This window comes from Leuciscus leuciscus, assembly GCF_965113295.1.
Source record: "Leuciscus leuciscus genome assembly, chromosome: 1".
Taxonomy (NCBI): Eukaryota; Metazoa; Chordata; class Actinopteri; order Cypriniformes; family Leuciscidae; genus Leuciscus; species Leuciscus leuciscus.
In genome coordinates this window covers 34,975,121-35,001,965 of record NC_138725.1, presented here as the reverse complement: position 1 = coordinate 35,001,965, position 26,845 = coordinate 34,975,121, and the positions used below count along the sequence as shown (strand labels likewise).

The 26,845-nt window shown below is 36.1% G+C and overlaps 1 protein-coding gene across 1 annotated transcript; it reads right to left on the bottom strand.

Annotated features, from left to right (window-relative positions):
- Window positions 1–681: 681 nt before the first annotated feature.
- On the bottom strand, window positions 682–25,613 carry gga3b (golgi associated, gamma adaptin ear containing, ARF binding protein 3b). The gene is made up of 17 exons (XM_082166159.1): window positions 25,341–25,613; window positions 24,369–24,453; window positions 24,117–24,189; window positions 23,932–24,030; window positions 22,800–22,923; window positions 22,409–22,512; window positions 20,101–20,181; window positions 15,032–15,169; window positions 13,711–13,792; window positions 12,994–13,110; window positions 10,736–10,990; window positions 9,716–9,789; window positions 9,486–9,616; window positions 7,207–7,469; window positions 5,844–6,013; window positions 5,018–5,128; window positions 682–3,715 (listed from the first exon to the last, which is right to left on the bottom strand). Exons 1-17 carry the CDS (start codon window positions 25,387–25,389, stop codon window positions 3,605–3,607), a joined length of 2,067 nt encoding a protein of 688 aa, XP_082022285.1. The 5' UTR covers window positions 25,390–25,613; the 3' UTR covers window positions 682–3,604.
- Between the last annotated feature and the right edge of the window lie 1,232 nt (window positions 25,614–26,845).

The following is a 26,845-nucleotide window of genomic DNA, read 5'->3' as shown; positions in this document are numbered from 1 at the left end:
TACAGTAACCATACAGAGGAATAATATCGCTGAAATCACTTTGAGAGCGATTTTTTGTTTGTGATGAACGAAACAGCCAATCAGAATCATTCCTTCTTAAAAGCGCGCGCTGCAATTACGTAATCCTGAAGGAAAAAAAGGCCATTATCGTCTGTTGACGTAACGCTATAATAGTTTATCGTTCTTTGCGTCAATGGACCTTAAGGTAGCCTACAGTTGTGACTTTTACATACAGATACATCATTCTACAAAACGTCGTAATTCAGATTCAGCGATGAGCAAAACATCAAGCAGCGTGAAGTTTACCAGAGGAAAGGAAGGTTAGAAACCCTCAAACATAAACATCTTAATTAATTCATTGACTAATATATAACTCTAACGTTACATCGCAGCTCCAGTTCTTATCATATAACTGAGCCGTCTAATTTACAAATGCAGTTACACTTGATCAAAGACTCTAAAATCAACGTTTAACTTTTATTGTGAGGTTTTTCTCAATTAAACAGGATATAATCATTGAGAATAAAGGTAAGTTAGGTCTGGACGTTTATATAGGCTATCAGAAATGGATTAGGAAGGTGAAAATTGCCTCTATATGACAGATGGTGAAAAATAGTGATTTGTAATTCAATCCCACCCAAACAAGAAACATGTCAAAAGAAAGAAACTTGTGCTGGTCAATTAATTTGAAGTCTTTAATGGCGCAGTGACGTTACACATGATGAAATCATTATTAAACACCAGAGCAGTGCATCTTTATCATCATCAACCATTATACTTTTTTTTCATAAGTTCAACATTTGTCCCACATACTTTCATGAATCCTCCTAAACCTCGTCATCAACATCATCAGACCAGATGAAGCTTCGACTCTTTAACAGAGACACAATGATTCATTAATATTCACACGAGGTTCCTCTTCAATACTGGAAAGGCTTTGATGCTGATGCATAATGAAGCTCTCAAAACATCATCTCACTGAAACACATCAGTCATAATCAGCAGAGGAATACAGATTAATGCATTCAAACACACGACCAGATTCACAGGCATGAATCAGATTAATCTCAAACATGTCTCTGGATCATATTTCACCCCCAAAATCACATATTTTGCCAAATTAAGACTAGTTTAGGACCAATAAATTGTTTTTGCGGGTGAAATATGATTAAATATATGATTTCTGTGTGAGATTCACTCAGTTGCTGATGTCTAAAACACATGATCGTAATGAATTGTACGGTTTGCACATATTAGAGGAGGAGCAGCTGTCCAGTTCTTCTAGTCAGACACATTAGGGTTTCTTCGGGACTAAAATAGCGTCTAAAATCACACGGGGCCTTTGTCAGATGAAGTAAAATGCTCTCTCTCTCTCTCTCTCTCTGCTCAAACCACATGGAACGCTCAGAGGACTGAGCAAACACACACTCACACACACACACACAGACTTATGATAAACTCATTATTAACTCAAATGCAGTTCGTCCTCAATCAAGATCTTCATCAAATCATAACCTGCAGGCAAAAACACCTTGTAAATATGTCATGATTACCCTCATCCTAGATGAAATTTAAAAAAAGTACCAAATTTCTTCCCTCGCGGGTCAATTTGACTTAGGAATGAAAGGAATGTGAGGAATGCTTCAGTAAACATAGAAAAAACCTAAAAATGCTCAAAATTCAAACTAAAAATGCTGAAACTTTACCAAAAAAATATTTTCTAATGTCTACATGTGTATCTGAATGCATACTGAAGAGAAACTGAGTTTAGGACCCAGAGGAACAGCTCATTTGTTCCATTTAGAGTTATAAGGCCATCTAGTAGCTAGAGTCATATTATTATAATTTTCACAAGAGGTCGGTAAAGACAACCGATATTTTGAGCTGAATTAAAGGGGTTATGCATGAAATTGTGAGTTATTTTGAATTTAAGTTGAAAGAATGTGAGGAATGTGCTTAAATTACTATTTATTTCTAATGTATTGATCAAATCTAGTAATTTAAAGGTAAATAAAAAAATGAAAAAAAGTATAATTGTAGGGCTTCGGGTCATTTTGACCCACGAGGGAAAGATGTGTTACAAAGTGCGAGGGAAGGATGAGGGTTAAATAAACAAATCTAATATTGTCAATAAATGCTGTCAACTGTGTAAGACAGACTGTAATGCTGAAACTCGAGTCCAAACGTTCCTGTAGCAGCAATAAATAAAACCAGAAACAGTGTTGAACTATAACATAGGCAGATAAAAAAAAAACTCAAAATGAACAAGCGTCATTGTGCTACTCTTGATGTAAACTCGTTTCATTACATTCGTTCTGATGCTTCATGATTCAAGAGCTGAAGTCTGTAGTGGATGAATCTTAGTGCTAGAAACGGCAAAGTTCAAATGCTTGTTTGTTTTGAGGCGCGTAAGAACACCTAGAACTGACTAAAATCACGGTTAATACACTCCACGGGCGGCGGCGAGGTCACGTGACACCATCAGTATCAGCTCGGCTTCTGAACTTCCCATGATGCACCACAGTTTACACCAAAATACCACACTTATTACCGTTAGCATAAAATAAGGTACAAAATAGTGCTTGAAAATATCAATTTTGTTGTATTTTCAACAAGTAGTCAGTGAAAGGAGCTGCTCAACTACATATATTGTTTATAAGCATTAAATAAACAATAGATAAACCTAAAAAAAATACATCAAATTGAAAATTAAATATATGTAAAATAATAATTAAAAAAAACACATTGGGTAACAAGCAGGGTTATTATAGTGAACTAAAACTAAAACCATTAAAAAAATTTAAATACTTGTTACTTGAAATAATAATACTAATAATAATACTAATAAAAACATTTTATCTCAGCTAGTTACATTTATACATTTTAGTTTAGTTTAACAATGTAAAAAAAAAAATACAAAAAAAGAATTATAAAAACTATAAACATATATTTAAAAAAAAACAATAATTAATAAAAATGATAAAAACAAAAAGATTAGGCTACTAAAACTAAAATGAAAATGGAAAATACAAAAATAAAAACGAATTCAAAATATTTAAAAAATATAAATAATAATATCTCGATAATACTAAAACAACACTGGTAACAAGGTTAAGAAGTATGGAAGCTTGTTTCCGCCACTAAATAAAAAATTAAAAAAGGTAATTGACTATTTATCTCGCAATTCTGACTTTATAACTAGGGATGCTTCGATCGATCGACCACAGATCGGTATTGGCCGATGATCACGAAAGTAATTTCACACAAATGAAAGAAAAATATGTTTAATTTAATTTTATTACAAGAACTTTGTACCCTATTTGTGTAAAGTGCCAGTCAGTAATTATTTTACTGTGGTATCTTGATGGAAACTGTGATTAACTGTAAGTGCAGCACACAAAAGATCAATCTCTGAAACGCGTGCGTTCGCTTCAGGACATCATGTGTGTCACTGACGGTGCGTTATTATTATAATATCCAGCTTGAATTTTGGCGAAAAACATCAAGCATCAAGTGCAGCCTCACAGCGCTACAGTAAAACACTGATTGAACATAAATCAGCAGCACAAATGAACGGGATACTTGGGAATAAAGGTTTAAGGATCTACAGGGATCCCCATCTGTCCGCTGGGGGAAACTGATCCAGCTCTCCCACCTCTGAGTACTGGCGCTCGCCCAGCAGATACGTCAGCTTATAGCGCAAACGCACGCGCTCCTGGAACACACACACACACACACACACACAAACCTTTATGAAGTGGTATCACATTTTGAATCGTTTACTTATTTATTCCCACAAATTTTTGTAAATAATTACAGTAACAAAAACAATATTATAATAAATAAATAATAAATAATTTAAAAAAGTTTTTTTTATTGAATTAAATACAAAAATTTTATGATTTATTTATGATTTTATTTTAGTCAGTTTTTAAATTAAATTAAATAAATAATAATAATAAAAATAATAATAAAGAATTAAAAAATATATATCCCATTATGTTTTAAATAATAATAACAAGAACAACAATATTATAAATAATATAGTTTCATAATTTTAAAAATACTTTATTTTTATTTAATTAGATACAAAATACAAAACATTTATTATTTATTCCCCCTTATTTTATGACAACAACAACAACAACAACAGTATTTTAAATAATAATTTAAAACAATTATTTCATACTTTTTAAAAGATGTTTTATTTAATTTATTTAAAAATTATTTATTACCCATATAATTTTTTTAATAATAACAACAATATTTTAAATAATAATCTTTACAAATAATTTAAAAAAGATTTATTTTACAAAAATGTATTATTTATCCCCATTTATTTTATAATAAAAAATAATAATAGAAACATTATAAATATCCAATTTTTAAATCATTCTGAAAAGGCCTTTTAAAAGATATTTTATTTATTTTTCATTAAAAACGAAAAAATATTTATTCCTCCCTATTTTTAATAATAACAATATTATAAATAATACATTTGTATTTTTATATAAAATTAATACATTTTCAATAATTATTTATTCCATCTTATTTTTTATAAAAAACAACCATATTATAAATATTTTAAATATTTATAATTTTTTTTAACATTGTATTGGATTTTTTTATTGTAATATTTAAAAAAACAAACAAGGTAATGGATGTGTGTGTGACCACTCACCATCACTCATCATCTATTTTTAATCATTTTAAAAAGACTATTTTTAATCTTTAAAAATAATTAAAAAAATATTTGATTCCAAGATATTGGGGGGGAAAAAAGTTAAAAATTGTTAAAAAATTTTTTTTTTTTTTACAGAAATAGAAACATTATAAATATATCTTTTTAATAATAATAATATAATTAATAATATTTTTATTTTTAAATAAAATTATTTATTCCACCTTATTTTTAATTTTTTTTAATAATTACAGAAAAATGATTTACATTTTATTGGATTTGTTTATTGTAATATTTTTTATAAAAAAGGAATTGTATGAGTGTGTGACCTCTGACCTTCAGTGGGTTGGCGAGCAGCATGACCTGAGTGATGGAGGCGGGGGGCTGGATGGGGTTAAAGGGCGCGATCTCTGTGCCTGACGGAGGCTGAAGCTTCACTCGCATAGACTGATACACACACAAGAATGTACAGGGTCAGAGGTCAACTTAAAGCAGATATTCACAGTGCAACTTGTGCATCAGATCTTCAGAGTGATCAAACATGATTCAAGAAATATCTGCGTTGCATTTCATATACAGTAAAACGAATGTTAAAGGTGCATTGTGTAATATTTAGGAGGATCTGTTGACAGAAATGCAATTTCATATACATAACTATGTTTCAGTGGTGTATAAAAACCTTACATAATGAACCGTTATGTTTTTATTACCTTAGATTGAGCCATTTCTATCTACACACACTGCGTTACAGTGAAATGCGCCGACATGTTTCTACAGTGGCCCTGAACGGACAAATGCATTTCCTAACTATGTTGTTCTTCGTGCAAAGAAGCTAGCTAAAGTCAGCGAATAAAACACTGACACAATGATGAACAAGTAACAATAATATTCGCAATAACATATCGATTTACTGAATAAATAAGTAAAGCTAATTTCTTAGGTTTGAACTGGCTACTCTCTACTGTCTCAGACGACGACATATCTTCCTGTCGGCCACCGTAACTTCTGTTGGGTGCAATTCACAACCTCACCACTAAATGTGGCTAAAAATTACACACTGCACCTTTAACTTTGTGAAGTGGTTCAACTGAATCACAGAAAGGAACCGACTGAGATGACTGACTGGTGTGAATCGCTCTGTCTGCAGACGAGGAGCTCGTACCTTTGGAACGGCTGCTTGCAGTAATACGTTCCTCACGGGTAACGGCGCCGTGTTGAGCAGCGACACCACGATCACCAGGACGTCCGGGCGACCCGGAGGACAGTCCATCGCGAAGTGCAGAAGAACACGAACTCCATCCTTATCGTACACCGTCACAGGTAAGACTTTACCTGAGGACACCAGACAAACAAGAGGCAAATGCTGGATATCTGGGTCAATCTCACAGAACAGCTGAATCACATTTCACCTCAAAATCAACCAAAAGAAATAATACATTATGATATCTAATTTATAATCAAATATTATAATAAAAGTTACATATATTTTAAATATTTATATTGTTCATAAAGGAATTTTAAACCTATAATATAGATTATAATCTGGGAAAGTTCAAATATTAATTGAATTGTGAATTAGTACTAAACAACAAACCTTTCAAGATCACATTTCACACAAACAAACAAAAAAAATAAAAAAATAATAGATTAGGCTTTTAGATAGTGTTATATAATATAAATATTTATAATAATACTTATAATAATAGAATTTATATATGGCATTTTTCATAAATTTTTGATAATCATTTGTTAACAAACAAGTATTCATTACTTCAATCGCTCATCGTTTCTGCCTTACATTATTATATTGTTTAAATTAATACATTTTTAGCTAACTGTGATTTATATATGTACGTTTCTGAAATACATAACTTGGACAGTCACCTCTAACAGATCAATCTAAATTGTAATATGCATTTTCTGTAAAGCTGCTTTTAAACGATGTGTATTGTGAAACGCGCAAAAAAAAATTAATGTGAAATGAATAAAATAAAATAAAAATCAAGCCTATAATATAGATGATTATATAGGATAATTAATATTTTAATTAGTTATAATTTTGTTTGCATTGTGACACTGTTTTCAACCACATTTATTATATTTATTTTTAATTTTTTTATTAAAGCAGAACAAAAGACAAAACACAGTTAGATGATACGATCACTACAAAACAGAAAAAATAAAGTAGAATCTACATGTAGTTATGTGAAGTGTGTGTGTAAAATTGTGCTGAGTATGTGTATCTTCTCTATTATAAGTAGAGATTATATGTAGAACAATGCTCATTATATATATATATATATATACTATATATAGCAATAATAATTTAAAGAAAAAGAAAAAAAAAAGAATATATAAAAAAGAAAAAAATTATTTCCCTCCAATTTTAAGGATCAATACACTTTTCTGTCAGCGTAAAACAGCTCATCGCTTGAAAATCATTTCAGATGATCAGCTAAATCTGAATCAGTAGCACATGCGTTCGGTCTGCTTGAGCGGGTCGTATTGGCGCTGGTGTCACTCACTGGGTCTGATGGCCTCGAGCGGGACGTGCAGGCTGGCCAGGCTGGGCTCTGCGCTCCTCGCCGGGCTGCTCTGGGGCGAGTGGGACGAGAAGGGCTGAAAGAAGGGGCTGCCCGGAGCCGAGACGCACGTCCCGGCCTGAGCCCGAGCCACAGCAGGAGACGAGGGACCCGCCGTGCTCATGAACGGGTTAGAGGCCGCCGAGCCCATGAAGCCTCCAGAAAGACCAAAAGTTCCTCCAGCGATACCACTCAGACCTGAAACACTGAAGGAAGACACATGAAGTCTCATTTATATAGTCAAAGAAGCGGTCTACATAGGCAGCTCCCTTCTAAAGGAGCATCATAACATCACACACCCTAATAATTGACTGATATGAAACCACTTCACACCAAGGACGATAACGCTAAAGATAATGATAAAGATATAGTTCTAAAAATCATTCTCAATATTAAAGAATAGCAGAGTTCACACCACAGCTATAACGATAATGATATAGAGAAAAGATATCGTTGGGATCAATTTCAGAACGATCACTTTTTTCCAGCTGTTGAACGATAAAACACTGACAGCCAATCAGAATCCATTCAAGGGCTCGCACATTTAAAATGGCAGACGACACAGTGGAGAAGTTAATTGCCGAGGTCCAGAAAAATCCTCCACTGTTTGACAAGTCAAACCCCTTTTCAAGTCAAGTCACCTTCATTAATATAGCGCTTTTAACAATATAGATTGTTTCAAAGCAGCTTTACAGTGATAATAGCAAATTAAAGTAACAGAGATGGTTTTGGATTATTACAGCAGCTCTAGAATAAAGATATTGTCCAAATAAAGTTAGCTTTGATTGATTCACTTCCGTTGCAAAGATCATTAGTTATTAACTTACTGTACTTTCACACCACCGCCGGCGAGAGCGGAAAAATTCGCTCTCGCCGCCCTGCCAATGACGCCAGAGAAAGATTCGGGGACGGTCTGATGCTCTGACGTAGATCGAAGTAGACCAATGTTTACAGGATTGCGTTCTCTGGAATCCTCTCAGGCAGAGGACTTCTACATTCTGATTGGTTGCCACTGAACCGCGTCATAGCTTATTACCATAAAGTTGACCTGACTTCAACTCTTCTCGCCGCTCTCATCGTCCAAGACGCGCCGCGCCGCCCTCGCCGGAGATCGCCGCCGGCTCTCATTGAAAATGAATGACTTCCGGCCACTTTGACGCTCTCGCCGGCGGCGGTGTGAACGCACAGTTAGGGGCCGCTAACACGACACCGTTCAAGAAAATTTAAATGGAAAACAATAATTCGTATCCTCTAAATAAATGGTGAGAAGAATTAACGTTACCGTTATTATTATGAATTATCGTTTGTTGGTGTGGACGCAAATATAGTTATCGTTATAGTTATCGTTATAGTTATTGTTCTTGGTGTGGACGCAAATATAGTTATCGTTATAGTTATTGTTCTTGGTGTGGACGCAAATAAAGTTATCGTTATAGTTATCGTTCTTGGTCTGGACGCAAATATAGTTATCGTTATAGTTATCGTTATAGTTATTGTTCTTGGTGTGGACGCAAATATAGTTATCGTTATAGTTATCGTTCTTGGTGTGGACGCAAATATAGTTATCGTTATAGTTATCGTTCTTGGTGTGGACGCAAATATAGTTATCGTTATAGTTATCGTTATAGTTATCGTTCTTGGTGTGGACGCAAATATAGTTATCGTTATAGTTATCGTTCTTGGTGTGGACGCAAATATAGTTATCGTTATAGTTATCGTTCTTGGTGTGGACGCAAATATAGTTATCGTTATAGTTATCGTTCTTGGTGTGGACGCAAATATAGTTATCGTTATAGTTATCGTTATAGTTATTGTTCTTGGTGTGGACGCAAATATAGTTATCGTTATAGTTATCGTTCTTGGTGTGGACGCAAATATAGTTATCGTTATAGTTATCGTTCTTGGTGTGGACGCAAATATAGTTATCGTTATAGTTATCGTTATAGTTATTGTTCTTGGTGTGGACGCAAATATAGTTATCGTTCTTGGTGTGGACGCAAATATAGTTATCGTTATAGTTATCGTTCTTGGTGTGGACGCAAATATAGTTATCGTTATAGTTATCGTTCTTGGTGTGGACGCAAATATAGTTATCGTTATAGTTATCGTTATAGTTATTGTTCTTGGTGTGGACGCAAACATAGTTATCGTTATATTTATCGTTCTTGGTGTGAACGGGCCTTTAGGCTGGTTTTGGGTGCAGTTTCAGAGCAGAGTAATACCTCTTTCCACCTCCAAAATCCAGCATGGAGAGATCCTGCATTCCCTGACTGACAGCCGGTGTGTGTGATGTCGGAAAGACAGCGCTCGGGGCCGAGATGCTCCCAAACAGGTCCAGGTCCGCATCAGGAGCCTGACAGCAAGAGGACAACCGAAATCACAGATTCAATAACCTCTCTCAGGATTATTGATATTCAACATCAGTAAGTCCGAATGATTTAGTGTGTCTGACCTGTAGGGACGTCCACTGAGCAGGGAGTTCATCCAGCTTCGGTCTGTTTGGCACAGAGGGCGGATCATTCAGGCCTGAGAATAAAATAACATTTACATGCAGAAAAAGAAAACTGAAAAGAAATAAAATTACATATAAACAACATTAAACTGATTTAATTTCAGCTAGTTGCCAAATAATCATTTCTTATTTTCATTTAGTTAAACTTGATGCAGTAAAATAACTAAAACTGAAATATTTTTTTTAACTTTATTTTTTTATTACAAAAACACATAACAAAATTACTAAAACTTTAACTAAAATGTTACTGAAAATACGGAAACTAATTAAAAATATGAATAAAACTATAATGATACTAAAATAAACCTGGCATGGTGGAAGAAATTTAGAGGCATGTAATGAATGATTATTATTATTATTACTATTTATTAATTATTAATTAATTAATTATTGTTATAAAAATTATAATCATACACTACATTTTTAACGAACATTATTTTTTACATATTTATTAATAACAATAATATTTGTAATTGTTGTAATTGATGTATTATAACAATTTTATACTTTAAACTTTAATTATAACTAATTATTATTGATGATTAAGTTTTCAAAAAAAAAATCTAAATAATAATAATTATATCAAGTACAATTATAACTTTTATTTACTAAACATTGTTTTCAAAACTGTATATACTTTTTAATAACAATATTTTTATTAATAATTATTTTGATAATAGTTTTCCAAATGTTTTAAAACATTATTAATAAGAAAAATAATTTTAATATTAATAATATTATTTATTTTTTTAAGTGTCAAATACATTTTTAGCATATTACTGTTGATGTAATTTTACAAAAGACAACCGGTTTTGATTTACAGTGATTTTACCGCCGCTATGTGGGGTCCAGTGTAAAAAAAAACATGGTAAACTCACTGCATCACATGACCTCGCATGGCTTATTCCTTTATTATACATCACCAGACAGTCTCACAACTATATAAGCGAGATTAATCACCGAGAGACAAGAGCTCATCGTCCAGCAGGGAGAGGGAGGTCTGCTGCTCAGGAGGCCTGTGATTGGGGCTGCTCTTCTGACTGCCGGCCAATCGGCGAGGAGGAGGCGGGAGCACAGGGATGGAGGAGGCCGTGTGATTGGTGGACGAGATCTGTGGAGGAGGAAGAGGAAGAGGAAGAGGAGGAGGGCCGGTCGGGGGAGAGGAAGGTTCATCCAGTCCAGCCAGATCAATCAATGTGCCTGTGGTCTCGCATCCTGAGGGAAGAAGAAAAATCGGTAACACTTTGACAGTGTCCTTGTTACATATGTTACATGTACTTACCATAGTAATAACAGTAAATTATGCATAATTACATGCAACTAACCCTCAGTCAAATCTTACCCTAACCCTATAGTAAGTACATGTAGTTGCTTAATATTACTCAGTACTTAAATCTATAATTACACTGTAACAATGACACCTTCAAATAAAGTGTAACCGCAAAAATCATGTGGGAAGAAAATTAAATGTTCTGGATTATCGAAATATTGCAGTTGAGGGAAGATCGACAAATGAGCCCTGAACCCTAAACTGAAAAAATGAGCCCTAAACTGAAGAAATGAGCCCTAAACTGAAGATATGAGCCCTAAATTGAAGAAATGAGCCCTAAGCTGAAGAAATGAGCCCTAAACTGAAGAAATTAGCCCTAAACTGAAGATGTGAGCCCTAAACTGAAGATATGAGCCCTAAACTGAAGAAATGAACCCTAAGCTGAAGAAATGAGCCCTAAGCTGAACAAATGAGCCCTAAGCTGAACAAATGAGCCCTAAACTGAACAAATGAACCCTAAACTGAACAAATGAGCCCTAAACTGAAGAAATGAACCCTAAACTGAAGAAATGAGCCCTAAACTGAACACATGAACCCTAAACTGAACAAATGAACCCTAAACTAAAGAAATGAACCCTAAACTGAAAAAATGAGGCCTAAACTGAAGATATGAGCCCTAAACTGAAGAAATTAGCCATAAACTGAAGATATGAGCCCTAAACTGAAGAAATGAGCCCTAAACTGAACAAATGGGCCCTAAACTGAAGAAATGAGCCCTAAACTGAACACATGAACCCTAAACTGAACACATTAACCCTAAACTAAAGAAATGAACCCTAAACTGAAGAAATGAGGCCTAAACTGAAGATATGAGCCCTAAACTGAAGAAATTAGACCAAAACTAAAGAAATGAGCCCTAAACTGAAGAAATGAGGCCTAAACTGAATAAATGAGCCCTAAACTGAAGAAATGAGGCCTAAACTGAACAAATGAGGCCTAAACTGAACAAATGAGCCCTAAACTGAACAAATGAGGCCTAAACTGAATAATGAGGCCTAAACTGAATAATGAGGCCTAAACTAAACAAATGAGGCCTAAACTGAATAAATTAGCCCTAAACTGAACAAATGAGGCCTAAACTGAATAAATGAGCCCTAAACTGAAGAAATGAGTCCTAAACTGAACAAATGAGGCCTAAACTGAATAAATGAGCCCTAAACTGAACAAATGAGGCCTAAACTGAATAAATGAGGCCTAAACTGAACAAATGAGCCCTAAACTGAACAAATGAGGCCTAAACTGAATAAATGAGGCCTAAACTGAACAAATGAGCCCTAAACTGAACAAATGAGCCCTAAACTGAACAAATGAGGCCTAAACTGAACAAATGAGGCCTAAACTGAATAATGAGGCCTAAACTAAACAAATGAGGCCTAAACTGAATAAATGAGCCCTAAACTGAACAAATGAGGCCTAAACTGAATAAATGAGCCCTAAACTGAAGAAATGAGGCCTAAACTGAACAAATGAGGCCTAAACTGAATAAATGAGCCCTAAACTGAACAAATGAGGCCTAAACTGAATAAATGAGCCCTAAACTGAACAAATGAGGCCTAAACTGAACAAATGAGGCCTAAACTGAATAAATGAGCCCTAAACTAAACAAATGAGGCCTAAACTGAATAAATGAGCCCTAAACTAAACAAATGAGGCCTAAACTAAATAAATGAGCCCTAAACTAAACAAATGAGGCCTAAACTGAATAAATGAGCCCTAAACTGAACAAATGAGGCCTAAACTGAATAAATGAGGCCTAAACTGAATAAATGAGGCCTAAACTGAATAAATGAGGCCTAAACTGAAGAAATGAGCCCTAAACTGAACAAATGAGGCCTAAACTGAAGAAATGAGCCCTAAACTGAAGAAATGAGCCCTAAACTGAGGTCACCTTCACTAGCAGCCGGTCTGAGATCTTCACCCTCGCCGTCGTCCGCCTGTCCGTCAACGACTCGTTTATAAGAGCCGATTACTCTGGACAAATCATCGTTCGCCTTGAGAATGTCCCCTACAGTAAGCAGACACATAATGAACATTTCAAATAAACAATCATTCTAGGGCTGCAAGATTAATCGCAATTTACATGTAATCGCACTTAAACATGCTTTTACTCCAAACTCACTTCATAACGAAGCACTGCTACTTGGGCGGAGTGATTTGCTCGCAGCGCCTGAGAAGCCCCGTGGTGAGGATCAGAGAGTTCGCTCAGAATTGGAGTAAATCACTCCGCAGAAGTAGCAATGCTTCGCCTTCTGAGAATATAGTTCCCAGTATGTATACGGTTAGAAGATGGCTGTGTCTCATGTGACCTTGTTATTTGTACACACTGTGACTATACAAATCACAACATGTAAATAGGAAAATGTTGGCGTTATTTTGTCACTTATTGGGATCAGTATACTAGCTGGAGCCGTTTACCTCCAGTCTTTGTGCTAATCTGGGCTAGTGGTGGGTGCGTCAGACAGAGTTACGGCACGCACGGAGATGAAAAGGGTATGTATGGACTTATATAACTCTGGGGGATACGGTGAATAAGATAAAGTCCCAAAAAGTGTTCCTTTAATCGTGCAGCCCTAGATCATTCTTGAGAGAGTAAAGCGTGGTTTACCCAGACTGGAGTCGTTGTCCTCCGCTTCGGTGGCCAGTTTGAACGCGGTGCGTCGGAGTTTGTCACAGCGCTCGTACAGCTCCTGGACACAGACGCCAGGTCACATGTGAGCGCTGTTGTCATGGTTACATCGACCTAATTATACAAGCTCTAACAGTACAGACAGGAAACTGCTGTAATGATACAGTACAGCACTGTGAAATCAACATTTAAACACATGAAATACACTTCACTGTTATTTCACTACTGTCATGTGACTTCTGTGAAATAAGATGGTCAACCAATAACGGACGACTGACGGATTCCGCACATTTGTGGCTGGCAACCAAAAGTTGCTGAATGACATGAGACTGAAACTAATTCCACCAGACCTGATCATGTGGTGATAAATAAAGATTAGTACCACTCTGACTCTACTCGATTATATTGCCTTCCACTCTATTCTACACTGCACTCTATTATATTCTAATCTGTTCTATTCTATTCCACTCTACTCTATAATATTCTACTCTACTATATTCCTTCCCACTCTACTCTTCTCTGTTATATTCTATTTCACTCTATTCTACACTGCACTCACTCCAAACTCACTTCATAACGAGAGCTAAGCTCCTCCTTCTGTGAGATGATGATTCTTACACAGAATAAGGCAGTCGTGTGTTTATTAGTCATGTTTAAGCGTTTAAATCTTCTGTTTATTCAGATACAGCGATAGGAGTTTCCTGGAATGATGATAAAAGTTCATATTATATTCTTCTCTATTATATTCCTTTCTACTCTACACTCTATTATTCTAATCTGTTATATTCTATTCCACTCTATTATATTCCTTTCCACTCTACTCTGTTATATTCTATTTCACTCTACACTGCCCTCTGTTATTTTCTACTCTGTTCTATTCCTTTCCACTCTACTGTTCTACTTCACTCTACTCTATTCCTTTCAACTCTACTCTACACTCCACTCTATTATATTCTAATCTGTTCTATTCTATTCCACTCTACTCTATTATATTCTATAGAGTAGAATACAGTTATTGAATACAGACAATACAGTTATTTATACTTCTAGAATCACAAAATGAAACGTGTTTAATATACACCCAGTTTCTGATAATATAAAAGTTAAAAACAAGCTGCTTTGACATAATTGCAGCAGAAATAGTAGAGAAATATGCAGGCTAAGCTGATGATCCAGAACTAGCTGAACCACCTGATGCTCAGGAGATCTACTTTAGTATCAGTTACAAGTCATTTCATTAAAAGCGCACTTTCTTGGCCTGCTCATGTCTAAACGCTGCGTGTTGTGCTCATGGTCTGACCTTGATGAGCTCGCGGTCGGCGTCTGACGATCGGTCCCTGTCGTACTGACTCAGCATCTCTCCCAGGAGCTTGACGTTGATGTTCACCTCCTCCAGCGTGTGGATGCGTTTGCTCATTTTCTGCACTCGGGCTTCATCCTGCAACACAGATTCAGCCCATCACATCATGCATGTCACGCCTGATCCAGAATCAGGGTGCGAATAATACTGAACACATTATCATGAGGTTGGCTTTAAAGAGGACCTATTATGTTTGTTTTTTCATGTTTCTTTAGTGTGTTTGAGTAGTTGAGTATGAAAGAGTCACTGTTTCTGAACTCCCTGAAACGCCTCTATTGTAGTCTTGAGTTTTCCTCCAGAAACAAACATGATAAATATTCGTTATTTCAAATAATTAATACAGAATAAAGGGGCGGAGCCTGGTTGAGTTAGTTAGTAGTGTGTTGAAACTGGCCGTTATAGTGGGCGGGACATTTCCCAAACACACTCAAAGCGCTTGACCAATAACAACACACTGATCCAGCCGACCAATCAGAGCACAGTGAGCTTTTCATAAGGAGGGGCTTCATAGAGACAGGAACTAAACAGAGCGTTACTGACAGACTGGGAAGAGCTGTGTGTGTTTGTGTGTGTGTGTGTGTGTGTGTGTGTGTGTGTGTGTTAGCAGCTCTGATTTCCTCACACAGACACACACTGAAAATGTTGTAGCGTTGTAACTTTGCAGATGTTGTTTATGCTCAAACAGCAACATTACACACTAACTAAAGATAAAAAAGTGAAATCATAATCAACCACCCCTTTAAAACATGAAAACCTAGTAGAGCTCAAGACAAAATCAAGACTTTTAAAACAGGTCCCCTTCAATACAGTTCATACACACACCACCACAGACGCAACCACCCTTGAACAAACAACGTCAGCATGAAATCAGACTCTTTAATAAATGTCTTGTATTGTGAGCCAAAGCTAGAACAAGCCAAAAACAGTGACTTTGACTCAACTGTGTTTTTAGGCTCAGGTTTATTTATGGAGCTTATAATATGACAAAATGATTTGAATTTGAATTGTGTAAATTTGAATTATTTGCAAGTGTAATCTAACTAAATTGAATTTTAGGTGGTAGTTTAAATAGTTCTGAATTAGATTTTTTTAAACGAATATTGAACGTTTGAAATTTAACAAATTGAAATGTTTTTATGGCTGAATTTTATAGACATGTATTTCAAACAGCTAGTTTTTTTGTTCTGAATTCGTATAGTGCAAATATTCAGTTTAAAAAAATACAGATTCAAGTTTTCAAGATGAAGAAATTCGGAACTTTAAATTCAGTTTTCTAAAATTCAAGTTAAAAAATTCAGATCTTACAGAAAGTAGGTCACAGGTCATCCTCAGGGAAGAGTAAAGGATCTCAGATAAGTCGAACAGAGCATTCTGGCTGCACTGCAGTAGTTTTCTGCCGCAAACGTGGTGGTGGTTCAAGAGAATCCGTGTATCTTTCGTTCAGTCGTTTTTTTATTTAATATTAAGAGTAGAAAAATGAGAAAACAGCTTGAGTATTCGATTTCTTCTAATATTCTAGTAATAATAGTCCGCTGCAGCAGTTGCACGGAGCTTACAAAACGCGTGTATTGCAACTATAGGCTACATTTAATTTTCTCATCAAACGACTAGAATAACGAATGGCTCGGCATAACAGAAGAGCTTAGACAGGGCTTTCTCTCTGAGTAGACCAGCAGTTGCTCTGAATTTGCTATAACCTATAGCCTATTTTCTCGACTGTGTAGGCTAAGGCACGTTTTATCATGAAACACGCTGTGATTTATTCCAAAGTGACTCAGGCATATATAATGCATTTAACGGTAAATAATCTAAATGTTGACTTTCAAAAGTAGGCGCGCTAAGAAGGCTATTCTCTGTATTTTGGTTCATTTTTGGTGAGCGCCAGAAAGATCTAAAGAGACCGAGACGCGCTAAAGCAGCGCATCATGTTGTTTTATTTATTTTTCAATGGCATGATATTTTGTAGTCATTTTTAATGTACACAAATAAAAATATACATTTTACTGTTTCGGATGATGTCATATTATCTGTAGCCTATTACTAAATAACAGAGTATTAAGTTATTTCCCAGCAGTGGAACAAATCCAAGTGATGGCGCTCGCGCATCGCGCTCTCACACAACATAGTAGGATATCAGTTCTGGCGTTGCTTCATATCGCAGACTGTTCATTATCGAAATTAAACACAGTCAACCAAACATATAAAAAGTTATTCTGCATAATTTAATTGGTCTGTTGTACAATATAAAGGGCAAGCTGTGCCACACACAGTCCTACTCCAAACATTTCCCTTGCTGTGAAGACGCTGATTTAGCCTATACGTGTATTTTGGGACTCGACTGAAGTATGACGCCTTCTTTATATTAATATTTAGCATCCACATGTTACATTGCAATGAACACTTTTGAATGAATGAGAGATGCGCGACCGTTTCGATTTAAATAAATTTGTTTAGGCTTGGCGTTTATAAAGGGCACAATATAGGCTATTTTTATAGTCTGTAGCCTATATATTATTTTATTATAGCCTATAGCCTACATACTTATTTTTCATTCTTGTTGTTTTTTGCATTCATTTGTCATAAGGGAAAGTAAAATAGGCAACACATAGCCTACATGTTAATAGTGTTTATCATGTAAATGCTGTATTTTATTTACAGGTCTTTTACACTATTGCTGAATAGGCTAATATAAAAAAAATATATAATAATTATGACGCGTTTCTCTCTCAACATGATCCGGTGTGACTTGCACTCATGTGCATGCGACTTATTTTCTGGCAAATATGGTCAGTTAAAAAATGTTGCTGTATTATTACAAAATGCATAGAGTGGAGAACATTTGGGCAAAAAAACAAATAAACAAAAAAAAACATATTGTGTTCATTACCCCCACCCACATTTGGGCTTAATCACTGTTATTATTACGAAATGTATTTAGGTGTAGACAAAATCAGTTATGTTTATTTATAAATATGAACGTAGCCTACCTCGCATTTCCCGGACACTAGCCGTAAGTCTACTTCTTTGGCCTATTTTTTTTAGCTGTCCAGTTCTCAAAATCTGTGTGGAAAAGCTGCGGAGCGCGGAGAGAACGCACAATGGCTTTGCTTTGGAAGTTTTTTTTTTTTTTGTTTGTTTTTGAAGTTTAGTTGCCAGAGAAAATAACACACCGTTTTGTTTAACATCAATTGATACTCAATATTAATTAAATAAATAAATATAATGTCAGAGAATGCACAAAGCGCATCCTTTTGAGATGTAAATTATAATACATTTTAATAAAACACACAAGGCCTACATCATAAAACTCAGAAGATTATGTATTTTAATATATTATATTATAATACAAATAAAAAGGCGTCATACTTCAGTCGAGTCCCAAAATACACGTATAGGCTAAATCAGCGTCTTCACAGCAAGGGAAATGTTTGGAGTAGGACTGTGTGTGGCACAGCTTGCCCTTTATATTGTACAACAGACCAATTAAATTATGCAGAATAACTTTTTATATGTTTGGTTGACTGTGTTTAATTTCGATAATGAACAGTCTGCGATATGAAGCAACGCCAGAACTGATATCCTACTATGTTGTGTGAGAGCGCGATGCGCGAGCGCCATCACTTGGATTTGTTCCACTGCTGGGAAATAACTTAATACTCTGTTATTTAGTCATAGGCTACAGATAATATGACATCATCCGAAACAGTAAAATGTATATTTTTATTTGTGTACATTAAAAATGACTACAAAATATCATGCCATTGAAAAATAAATAAAACAACATGATGCGCTGCTTTAGCGCGTCTCGGTCTCTTTAGATCTTTCTGGCGCTCACCAAAAATGAACCAAAATACAGAGAATAGCCTTCTTAGCGCGCCTACTTTTGAAAGTCAACATTTAGATTATTTACCGTTAAATGCATTATATATGCCTGAGTCACTTTGGAATAAATCACAGCGTGTTTCATGATAAAACGTGCCTTAGCCTATACAGTCGAGAAAATAGGCTATAGGTTATAGCAAATTCAGAGCAACTGCTGGTCTACTCAGAGAGAAAGCCCTGTCTAAGCTCTTCTGTTATGCCGAGCCATTCGTTATTCTAGTCGTTTGATGAGAAAATTAAATGTAGCCTATAGTTGCAATACACGCGTTTTGTAAGCTCCGCAACTGCTGCAGCGGACTATTATTACTAGAATATTAGAAGAAATCGAATACTCAAGCTGTTTTCTCATTTTTCTACTCTTAATATTAAATAAAAAAACGACTGAACGAAAGATACACGGATTCTCTTGAACCACCACCGCGTTTGCGGCAGAAAACTACTGCAGTGCAGCCAAAATGCTCTGTTCGACTTATCTGAGATCCTTTACTCTTCCCTGAGGATGACCTGTGACCTACTTTCTGTAAGATCTGAATTTTTGAACTTGAATTTTAGAAAACTGAATTTAAAGTTCCGAATTTCTTCATCTTGAAAACTTGAATCTGTATTTTTTTAAACTGAATATTTGCACTATACGAATTCAGAACAAAAAAACTAGCTGTTTGAAATACATGTCTATAAAATTCAGCCATAAAAACATTTCAATTTGTTAAATTTCAAACGTTCAATATTCGTTTAAAAAAATCTAATTCAGAACTATTTAAACTACCACCTAAAATTCAATTTAGTTAGATTACACTTGCAAATAATTCAAATTTACACAATTCAAATTCAAATCATTTTGTCATATTATAAGCTCCATATTTATTGAAATGACATTTGTCATTTATTTAAAATAAATGCATCATTTGCAAATGCATTATTTTACAATGAATAATAGTTATTTATTTTTATTTATATCCTTAAATTAATTTAAATCCTTTAATTGCATTAAAAAAAGACAATTCAAAATTGGTTTTGAAACAATGTTCAAGAAACACTGCTACAGCTTTGTTGTGATTAGTGTAAAGAAGGAAATGGTCTTTCACGTTGTCAGAACAGCATCTCGATCCCGACTCTCTCTCTCTCACCTCTTTCACCATGTTTTTGATGAGTCTGTTCGCCTCCTGAAGATCTTCTGGGTTTTTGCTCCTCAGAAGTTCAGCCAACAACTGCCATCAAATCACAGAAGAGCACAAAGTCATTTCTGTAGTTTCATCAAGAGAAACCGCATCGAGTTAAACTCAAATGTTGCAGAAACAGGAAAATGATGGCTAGTCAGCAACTACAGAGAGACACTTTCTGGATATATACATTGAAAGCAACCAAATTAGATTCTGTAATTTGACTTTACGGTTTCCTCGATTGGTGTTATTTTCTAGTTGTATCATTTGAACTGTTAATAAATTGTTGATTCTGGGTATATGATTTTTTTATTTTTTTTAAATCCAAGTTGTTGGACTGAGAATATATTGTTGATTCTGATTTTGTATATTTCATACATATCTTATGTGATGTTGTAGAATGGTGTCGTGTTAGCTGTCCCTAAGTTAATAACTAATGATCATTGCGACGGAAGTGAATCAATCAAAACTAACTTTAGCTGGACAATAACTTTATTCTAGAGCTGCTGTAAAGCCAAAACAATTTTTTTGTTACTCTGTTACTAAGTTATCACTGCTTTGAAACAATCTATATTGTTAAAGCGCTATATAAATGAAGGTGACTTGACTTGTAGTTATCATTTCTTTAAAAAAAATCTTCCTCCTCTGTTACTGGAATACATTGTTGATTCTGTTTTCTTACACTTTAGTGATTTGTTATAATATATCCTGTTTGTTTTTTATTTGGGAACATTATGCTGGGTTTAAAGGTAGGGTAGGTAATCATTTTTCTAAAAAAAAAACATTCCAAATTTGTTTAAACTGTCTTTATATACCAATACATAATTAAAATGTAAGTACTCTGAAAAAGAAAATATAAAAATCGAGTGACTGTAGACCTTTTAATCTGCAATAAACACAGCTCATTATTTCCATTCACTCCACCCCCTCCCTTCTGAGCTCCTTCCAAAGCCACGCCCCCAAAACACATGAACGCGCGACGCCAAACGCTCAGGCTGGAACAAGACGCATTTATTACCTGAGACGAGTGGAGAGGAAGGAGCGCAGTACATACAGTGACATCATGTCAGAATCACATGTAATAAAATACCTAACTTTATCACTATGAATATAAACAAATAAGATTTCTTTTAGTACTCACTATCAAGCTAGCATATCGATAATGGTAAAGTTTCATTCGGTAACGAGCTATATTTATAAGGCAAAACTAAAAACAGGTTGCATTGATACACGATTTTCCATTACCATCAGTTACACTGTGATGAAGGTGAATTTCGTGTAAGATTCATTTACATTTACATTTATTCATTTAGCTGACGCTTTTATCCGAAGCGACTTACAATTGCTATATATATGTCAGAGGTCGCACGCCTCTGGAGCAACTAGGGGTTAAGTGTCTTGCTCAGGGACACATTGGTGTCTCACAGTGGATTCGAACCCGGGTCTCTCACACCAAAGGCATGTGTCTTATCCATTGCGCCACCACCACCCCTGATTCATAACATATACGGTGTTTTGCATGTAAGAGTTTCCATGATGAAAACATTGTTGACTCTAATGAAGACTAACGTACACTCCGAGTCCGGAGAAAAGTACCGCATCGTCGGCTCGAGGACAGGTCCGGGGTTGAGGGCGAAGCAGAGGAGGTCGTTCAAGAGTGCGGGCAGGGTCCGAGGAAGTAGTTTTTGCCTTGTTTGCCTTCGCTGACTGCATATGCAGGTGCTTTGAGCTGAATATTTCCGGGAACGGTGACATGTGATGAGTGCACGCAGGGCAGCGCGCGCAGTGGGGCTCGGGGCGGGCACGAGACATGAAGGCATCTGATTGGTTCTTTACATTCGCACCGAATGGCAGTGATTGGTCAGAGTTTTTACTGTCCTGCAGCTGCTACAGAGGTCTGATTTTTTTCATTCCTTTTTCTAAACACATAATGTATTGACTACTATCAGGATGGAAGGACCATTTCACCCAGTATAAAAAAAAGTGTTTCTGAACAGGATTACCTACCCTACCTTTAATTGTGTTTTGGTGAGATATGTCTTCGCAATTTGTCTAATAATTTCTTCTCTATTGTGACTATTCTATATTACGTAATCAGGTGATCACATGACTAACTAATTGCTGCTTAAAAGGACATTAGTCGGTGTCTGGTTATTTCAAAACTGTTTTGAAACATTGCCTAAGCCATAATGAAATAAAGGCTTTTTATACACATTTACTTTAACTCTGGAGTGCCTTGGCTTGATACGTTTTTAGGAAGTGATGCCAGTCTCACCTTCCCCATGTCCTCGTTGTCAAACACCGGGTTTTTGGGCCGAGCGGGAGGAGAGGGGATCAGGGTTTTGTCCACCGTCAGTTCTGGGTCCGACATCACGAGTCCTGAAGAAATCATCACACACACACACACACACACACACACACACACACACACACACACACACACACACACACACACACACACACACACACACACACACACACACACACACACACACACACACACACACACCATCAATCAGACAACCGCTCATGACAGACCCCAGAAAGTCTGTCCGTAGAATTGTGTAAAATTGTTTATTTTTGTCATTTTTATGTTCAGCATTTTGGTGCCCATTGCGGTTTTTGAAAGTGCTCTAGAAATAAAGTTGAGTTGAGCTGAATCTCACCTTGCTTCTTGAGCGCCTGGTATGCGTCCGCGATCTTGGACTCGTTGGGAAACGCCACCGTCCAGCTGTACAGCATCTCAATGATCTTATTCTTCACCTTCTCAGAAACACTGTTGCCCATGTACTGCAACACACACACACACACACACTGCTTTTAACACGTGTTTCGTATTAGACATATAAGTGCACAGGAATGAGCCATAAAACCCAGAATCAGGATCACATTTTTACACTTCTGGTTCCATCATCCTGATGTCAAATGGTTTTTTAAATGGGTTTTTGGTTAAATGCGAACATAAGCTCAAGATATTTTCATGTTTTAGTCTACAACATAAATATATCAGTAGGGGTGTAACGATACCCTCATGTCATGATTCGATACATATCACGATATTGAACTCACGATGCAATATTATTGCGATACTCCAAGACACATGATAAACGGTTAACAAAAAAACACACTGTTGATTAAAAAGGTAAATTTGAGCTTGGAGTTGGTGCTGGTAACCCAAAAGCACAGGACAATAGAGACACCAGAATAAACATATTCATGATTCTGAAGCTGAAAATACAGAATTATTTTAGAGGAATATGTTTGCACTCTGTCACTGACTAGAAATATTTAAAATAATGCAACTTTTTACTGGTAACAAGACATTTGGCATTATCAGGACACACAAATATTCCCCCATTATACATTATATTCAACATTATATACAGTAGTTAATGTAGTACTGAGACTAAAACTCTGAAAACTTTTCATTTTGGGTGAACTATACACAATACATATCGTCACTATCCACGATACATATTGATGCATTTTTGTATTGCGATATATTGTGACACGATATATTGTTACACCCCTATACATCAGTAATTCCCCTTGTGATTTTTTTAAAAGCTTCTGAAAAAAACTGATTAATATAGAGGTTGTCTGTAATAGTCGAACAGGTAAATTCATCGACTCACTAGTGGCTTTCACAGCCTCATCGTGTTTATAATCACGCTCTTGCAAACTATTATAACTAAAAACTTAAAGCCTATGGAAAAATCCAATTGGGATTTTGTCAAGGGAACCAGGCTGCTGACATTTGGGTCAACACAAATAACTCATAATAGAAAAACCACCAACCCTGGGTGAAACCACTTTAATCAGCTCATTTAAAAACCTATATCTGGCTATTTCGTTGTGAAATCTTCGCCCACAGTTCTTCATACACGCCTCTAGTACCTGCAGAGACACAGAAACATCACATTATCCATGAACAGACTCATGCTAGAGCAGTGATGGAGGATTAGCATTGAAAGATCACTCACAGTCAGAGCTTGAAGGGCTTCCCATTCTTGAGAGTAGATTTTGTGAACGAGGAGTCTCACAGCTATCTGAGGACTATAAACACACACACACACACACACACACACACACACACACACACACACACACACACACACACACACACACACACACACACACACACACACACACACACACACACACACACACACACACACAATCAGAAAGAGCATAGAATCTGTAGTTTTCAGTCATGTTGGATTACGAAGGCTTACCCTTCCAACTCCTTATTGATCTGGTCACAAAACCCGATAATATATTCCCAGTCCTCCTGCCGGTTGGTGGGGTGTGTGGCTTTGTCTGTGGACAACACACACATTCGTAAGGACCAAACAATCGGCCTCGTTGAGCTCTGTGTCTGTGATACACTGGCACAACAGTGTGAGGGACAATCACAGCGATGCATATCAATATTTCCATCAGTAATGTAAAGAAAAGTCCTTTACAAAAAGTGCTATATATATAATACCAGCATATTCATGTACCATAGTATTTACATGATGCAAGTGCAAGTGCAAAAAAAACAAACTTGTATTATCATGGTTGATGTACTATTTGTTACACTTGATAAAATCATCAGTTCAATGGTTAATTAATAATCCCAGCTGTAAATCCAAAAAGCATTGTTTTATTATGGTTAGTGTACTAGGCTATTTGATACACTGGATACAATCATCAGTTAAATGGATAATTAATAATTAATTCTGCTGTAAATCCCAAATCTCTAGGTCTGAACTCATCCTATATAAAGCCAAACACAGACTTTGCATGAACGCAATATCGCCAGATCTGACAGTCAACACGCACTCTATGAATTTATAAATCATACTATAAGAAAGGCTTGGCTCATGAATATTAATTACGAGGCGTGACGTTCGTACAGTGTCCGTATCTGATTGGCTGGAAGGCATGCGCTGGCGAATTAACGAATCCTACTATGGCGAAGTCTCGCTCTTACATATTATGTAGGCTTTGTGATTGGACGCCCTGAGAAGGTTACCAGGCAACGTCAATATGATAAAATAAATTTTCATGAGCAGACCTTCGTCATAGTATGATTCGAAATTCCGCGGAAAACGCCAAACAAGCACGTCAGACGAGCCGGGACTGATGCATTGCAGCGAACACACACAACAAGAATATTATTTACATCTATTGTGAGATGCAAATGATAATAGTGCACGTACTGAGCCAGGATTCGAGTGATTCTCCCTCCGGAAACGCCATGATCCTCATTTAAAGCTCTGACAGCATAAATCCACACATTTCCCCCTTAGATACCACAGACATTCGTCAAATTAAACTGAGAATGATAAAAACAAACATCCTCTGTTCCATCCGAGCCTGTGGGCCGCGACAAAATACTGCTTTATTTATTTATTAAATGAATAGTGCATCAGCCGGCAGTATCATCAGCTGCCTGTGTGGAGGTCCTTGATTTAGACGCCTCTAAAGATTACAAAATAAAAGTCTCTAGCAGCACGAGTCTTGTAGGATTACAAAATAAAAGTACATCTAAAGTTTTAAAAGTTTTTGTTTGTTTGTTTGTTTTTAATAGAGAATGGGTTGCTTTGAGCGATGGACTATACCCACCGTATGAGGCTAATCATTTTGACTCAACCCATACAGCTATTTCGCTACACTTTTCAGATTTTCTAGATATTTGAACTCGTAAAGTGAGCAGGATATATTAAAATATAGCGCATGGATTCAGCAGGCATGTGGGCAGTCGGTCTCTGAGCATCCCCAGCTCTACAAACTTTTCCAATGTAAATCCGTGGTGAAAAATGGAACTGCAGCGCGCTCTCATTGAGAGCCATTGGGGTAGATTTCTGGCTTCCCCACTTATTTTCACTTGACGTTACCTCACGTCGGCTAAAGGCTAGGTTCAAGACGATTCAGTCCACTTCAGTTATGTGTCTGCATCAGGTCAATAAAGTTGACATGTCTGTTCTTCCTATGTTGAGTGGAGAAGGCTATCAAATTAATGAGAGTATAAACCCTTTAAAGGGGTGGTTGAATGTGATTTCACTTTTTTTTTACTTTAGTTAGTGTGTAATGTTGCTGTTTGAGCATAAACAACATCTGCAAAGTTACAACGCTCAAAGTTCAATACAAAGGGAGATGTTTGCTTTTAAAGAAATCAATTTCTAAGGACTATAAACGGTAGGGACTACAAGACATTCCTCCAGGGTTAGTGACATCACTAACCCCAACATTTACATAAACCCCTCCTCTGGGAACACAATAAATAAAGGGGGCGAGGCTATTTTATGTTGCTATGGAGAAGAGTTATTGTGGTAGAGTGTCGTTGCCGCCATGCCGTCGAAACGCTGTTATTTTCACCCAGATTGCAGTTCCACTTTGGGTCTTCTTAAGAACGGTTACAATTTATTTTTAACTCGGTCCCTCATAATTATAATCCAAATGTCGCTCTATATGTGCTGCACATTTTCTGGAGGAAAGCTTCCTCAATCTACGAGTTCATTGCAGGATTCGCACAATGGCTTGTCCTGAAAGATCGAGCAGTTCCCACTTTAAAAACAGAAGCTGTTGTTTACGAGCCACAACCTGTAAGTATGATTTTTTCGTTGATGTGTTTTCCTGTAATAGTTTGTATTGTTAATTGTACGTTGTAGCAAGGAAGTAAACGAAGGACAACGCTGTTTGGCTCCACAAACCAGTTTGTTAA

What these genes read in the sequence shown, in the direction of transcription:
- gga3b (XM_082166159.1), bottom strand. Translation starts at nt 25,389, where the DNA reads ATGAGGATCATGGCGTTTCCGGAGGGAGAATCACTCGAATCCTGGCTC. An exon ending in AAGCCCTTCAAGCTCTGACT is followed by an intron (nt 24,031 to 24,116) that starts GTGAGTGATCTT and finishes GTGTCTCTGCAG; the next exon opens with GTACTAGAGGCGTGTATGAA. An exon ending in GATTTTGGAGGTGGAAAGAG is followed by an intron (nt 7,470 to 9,485) that starts GTATTACTCTGC and finishes GTCTTCCTTCAG; the next exon opens with TGTTTCAGGTCTGAGTGGTA.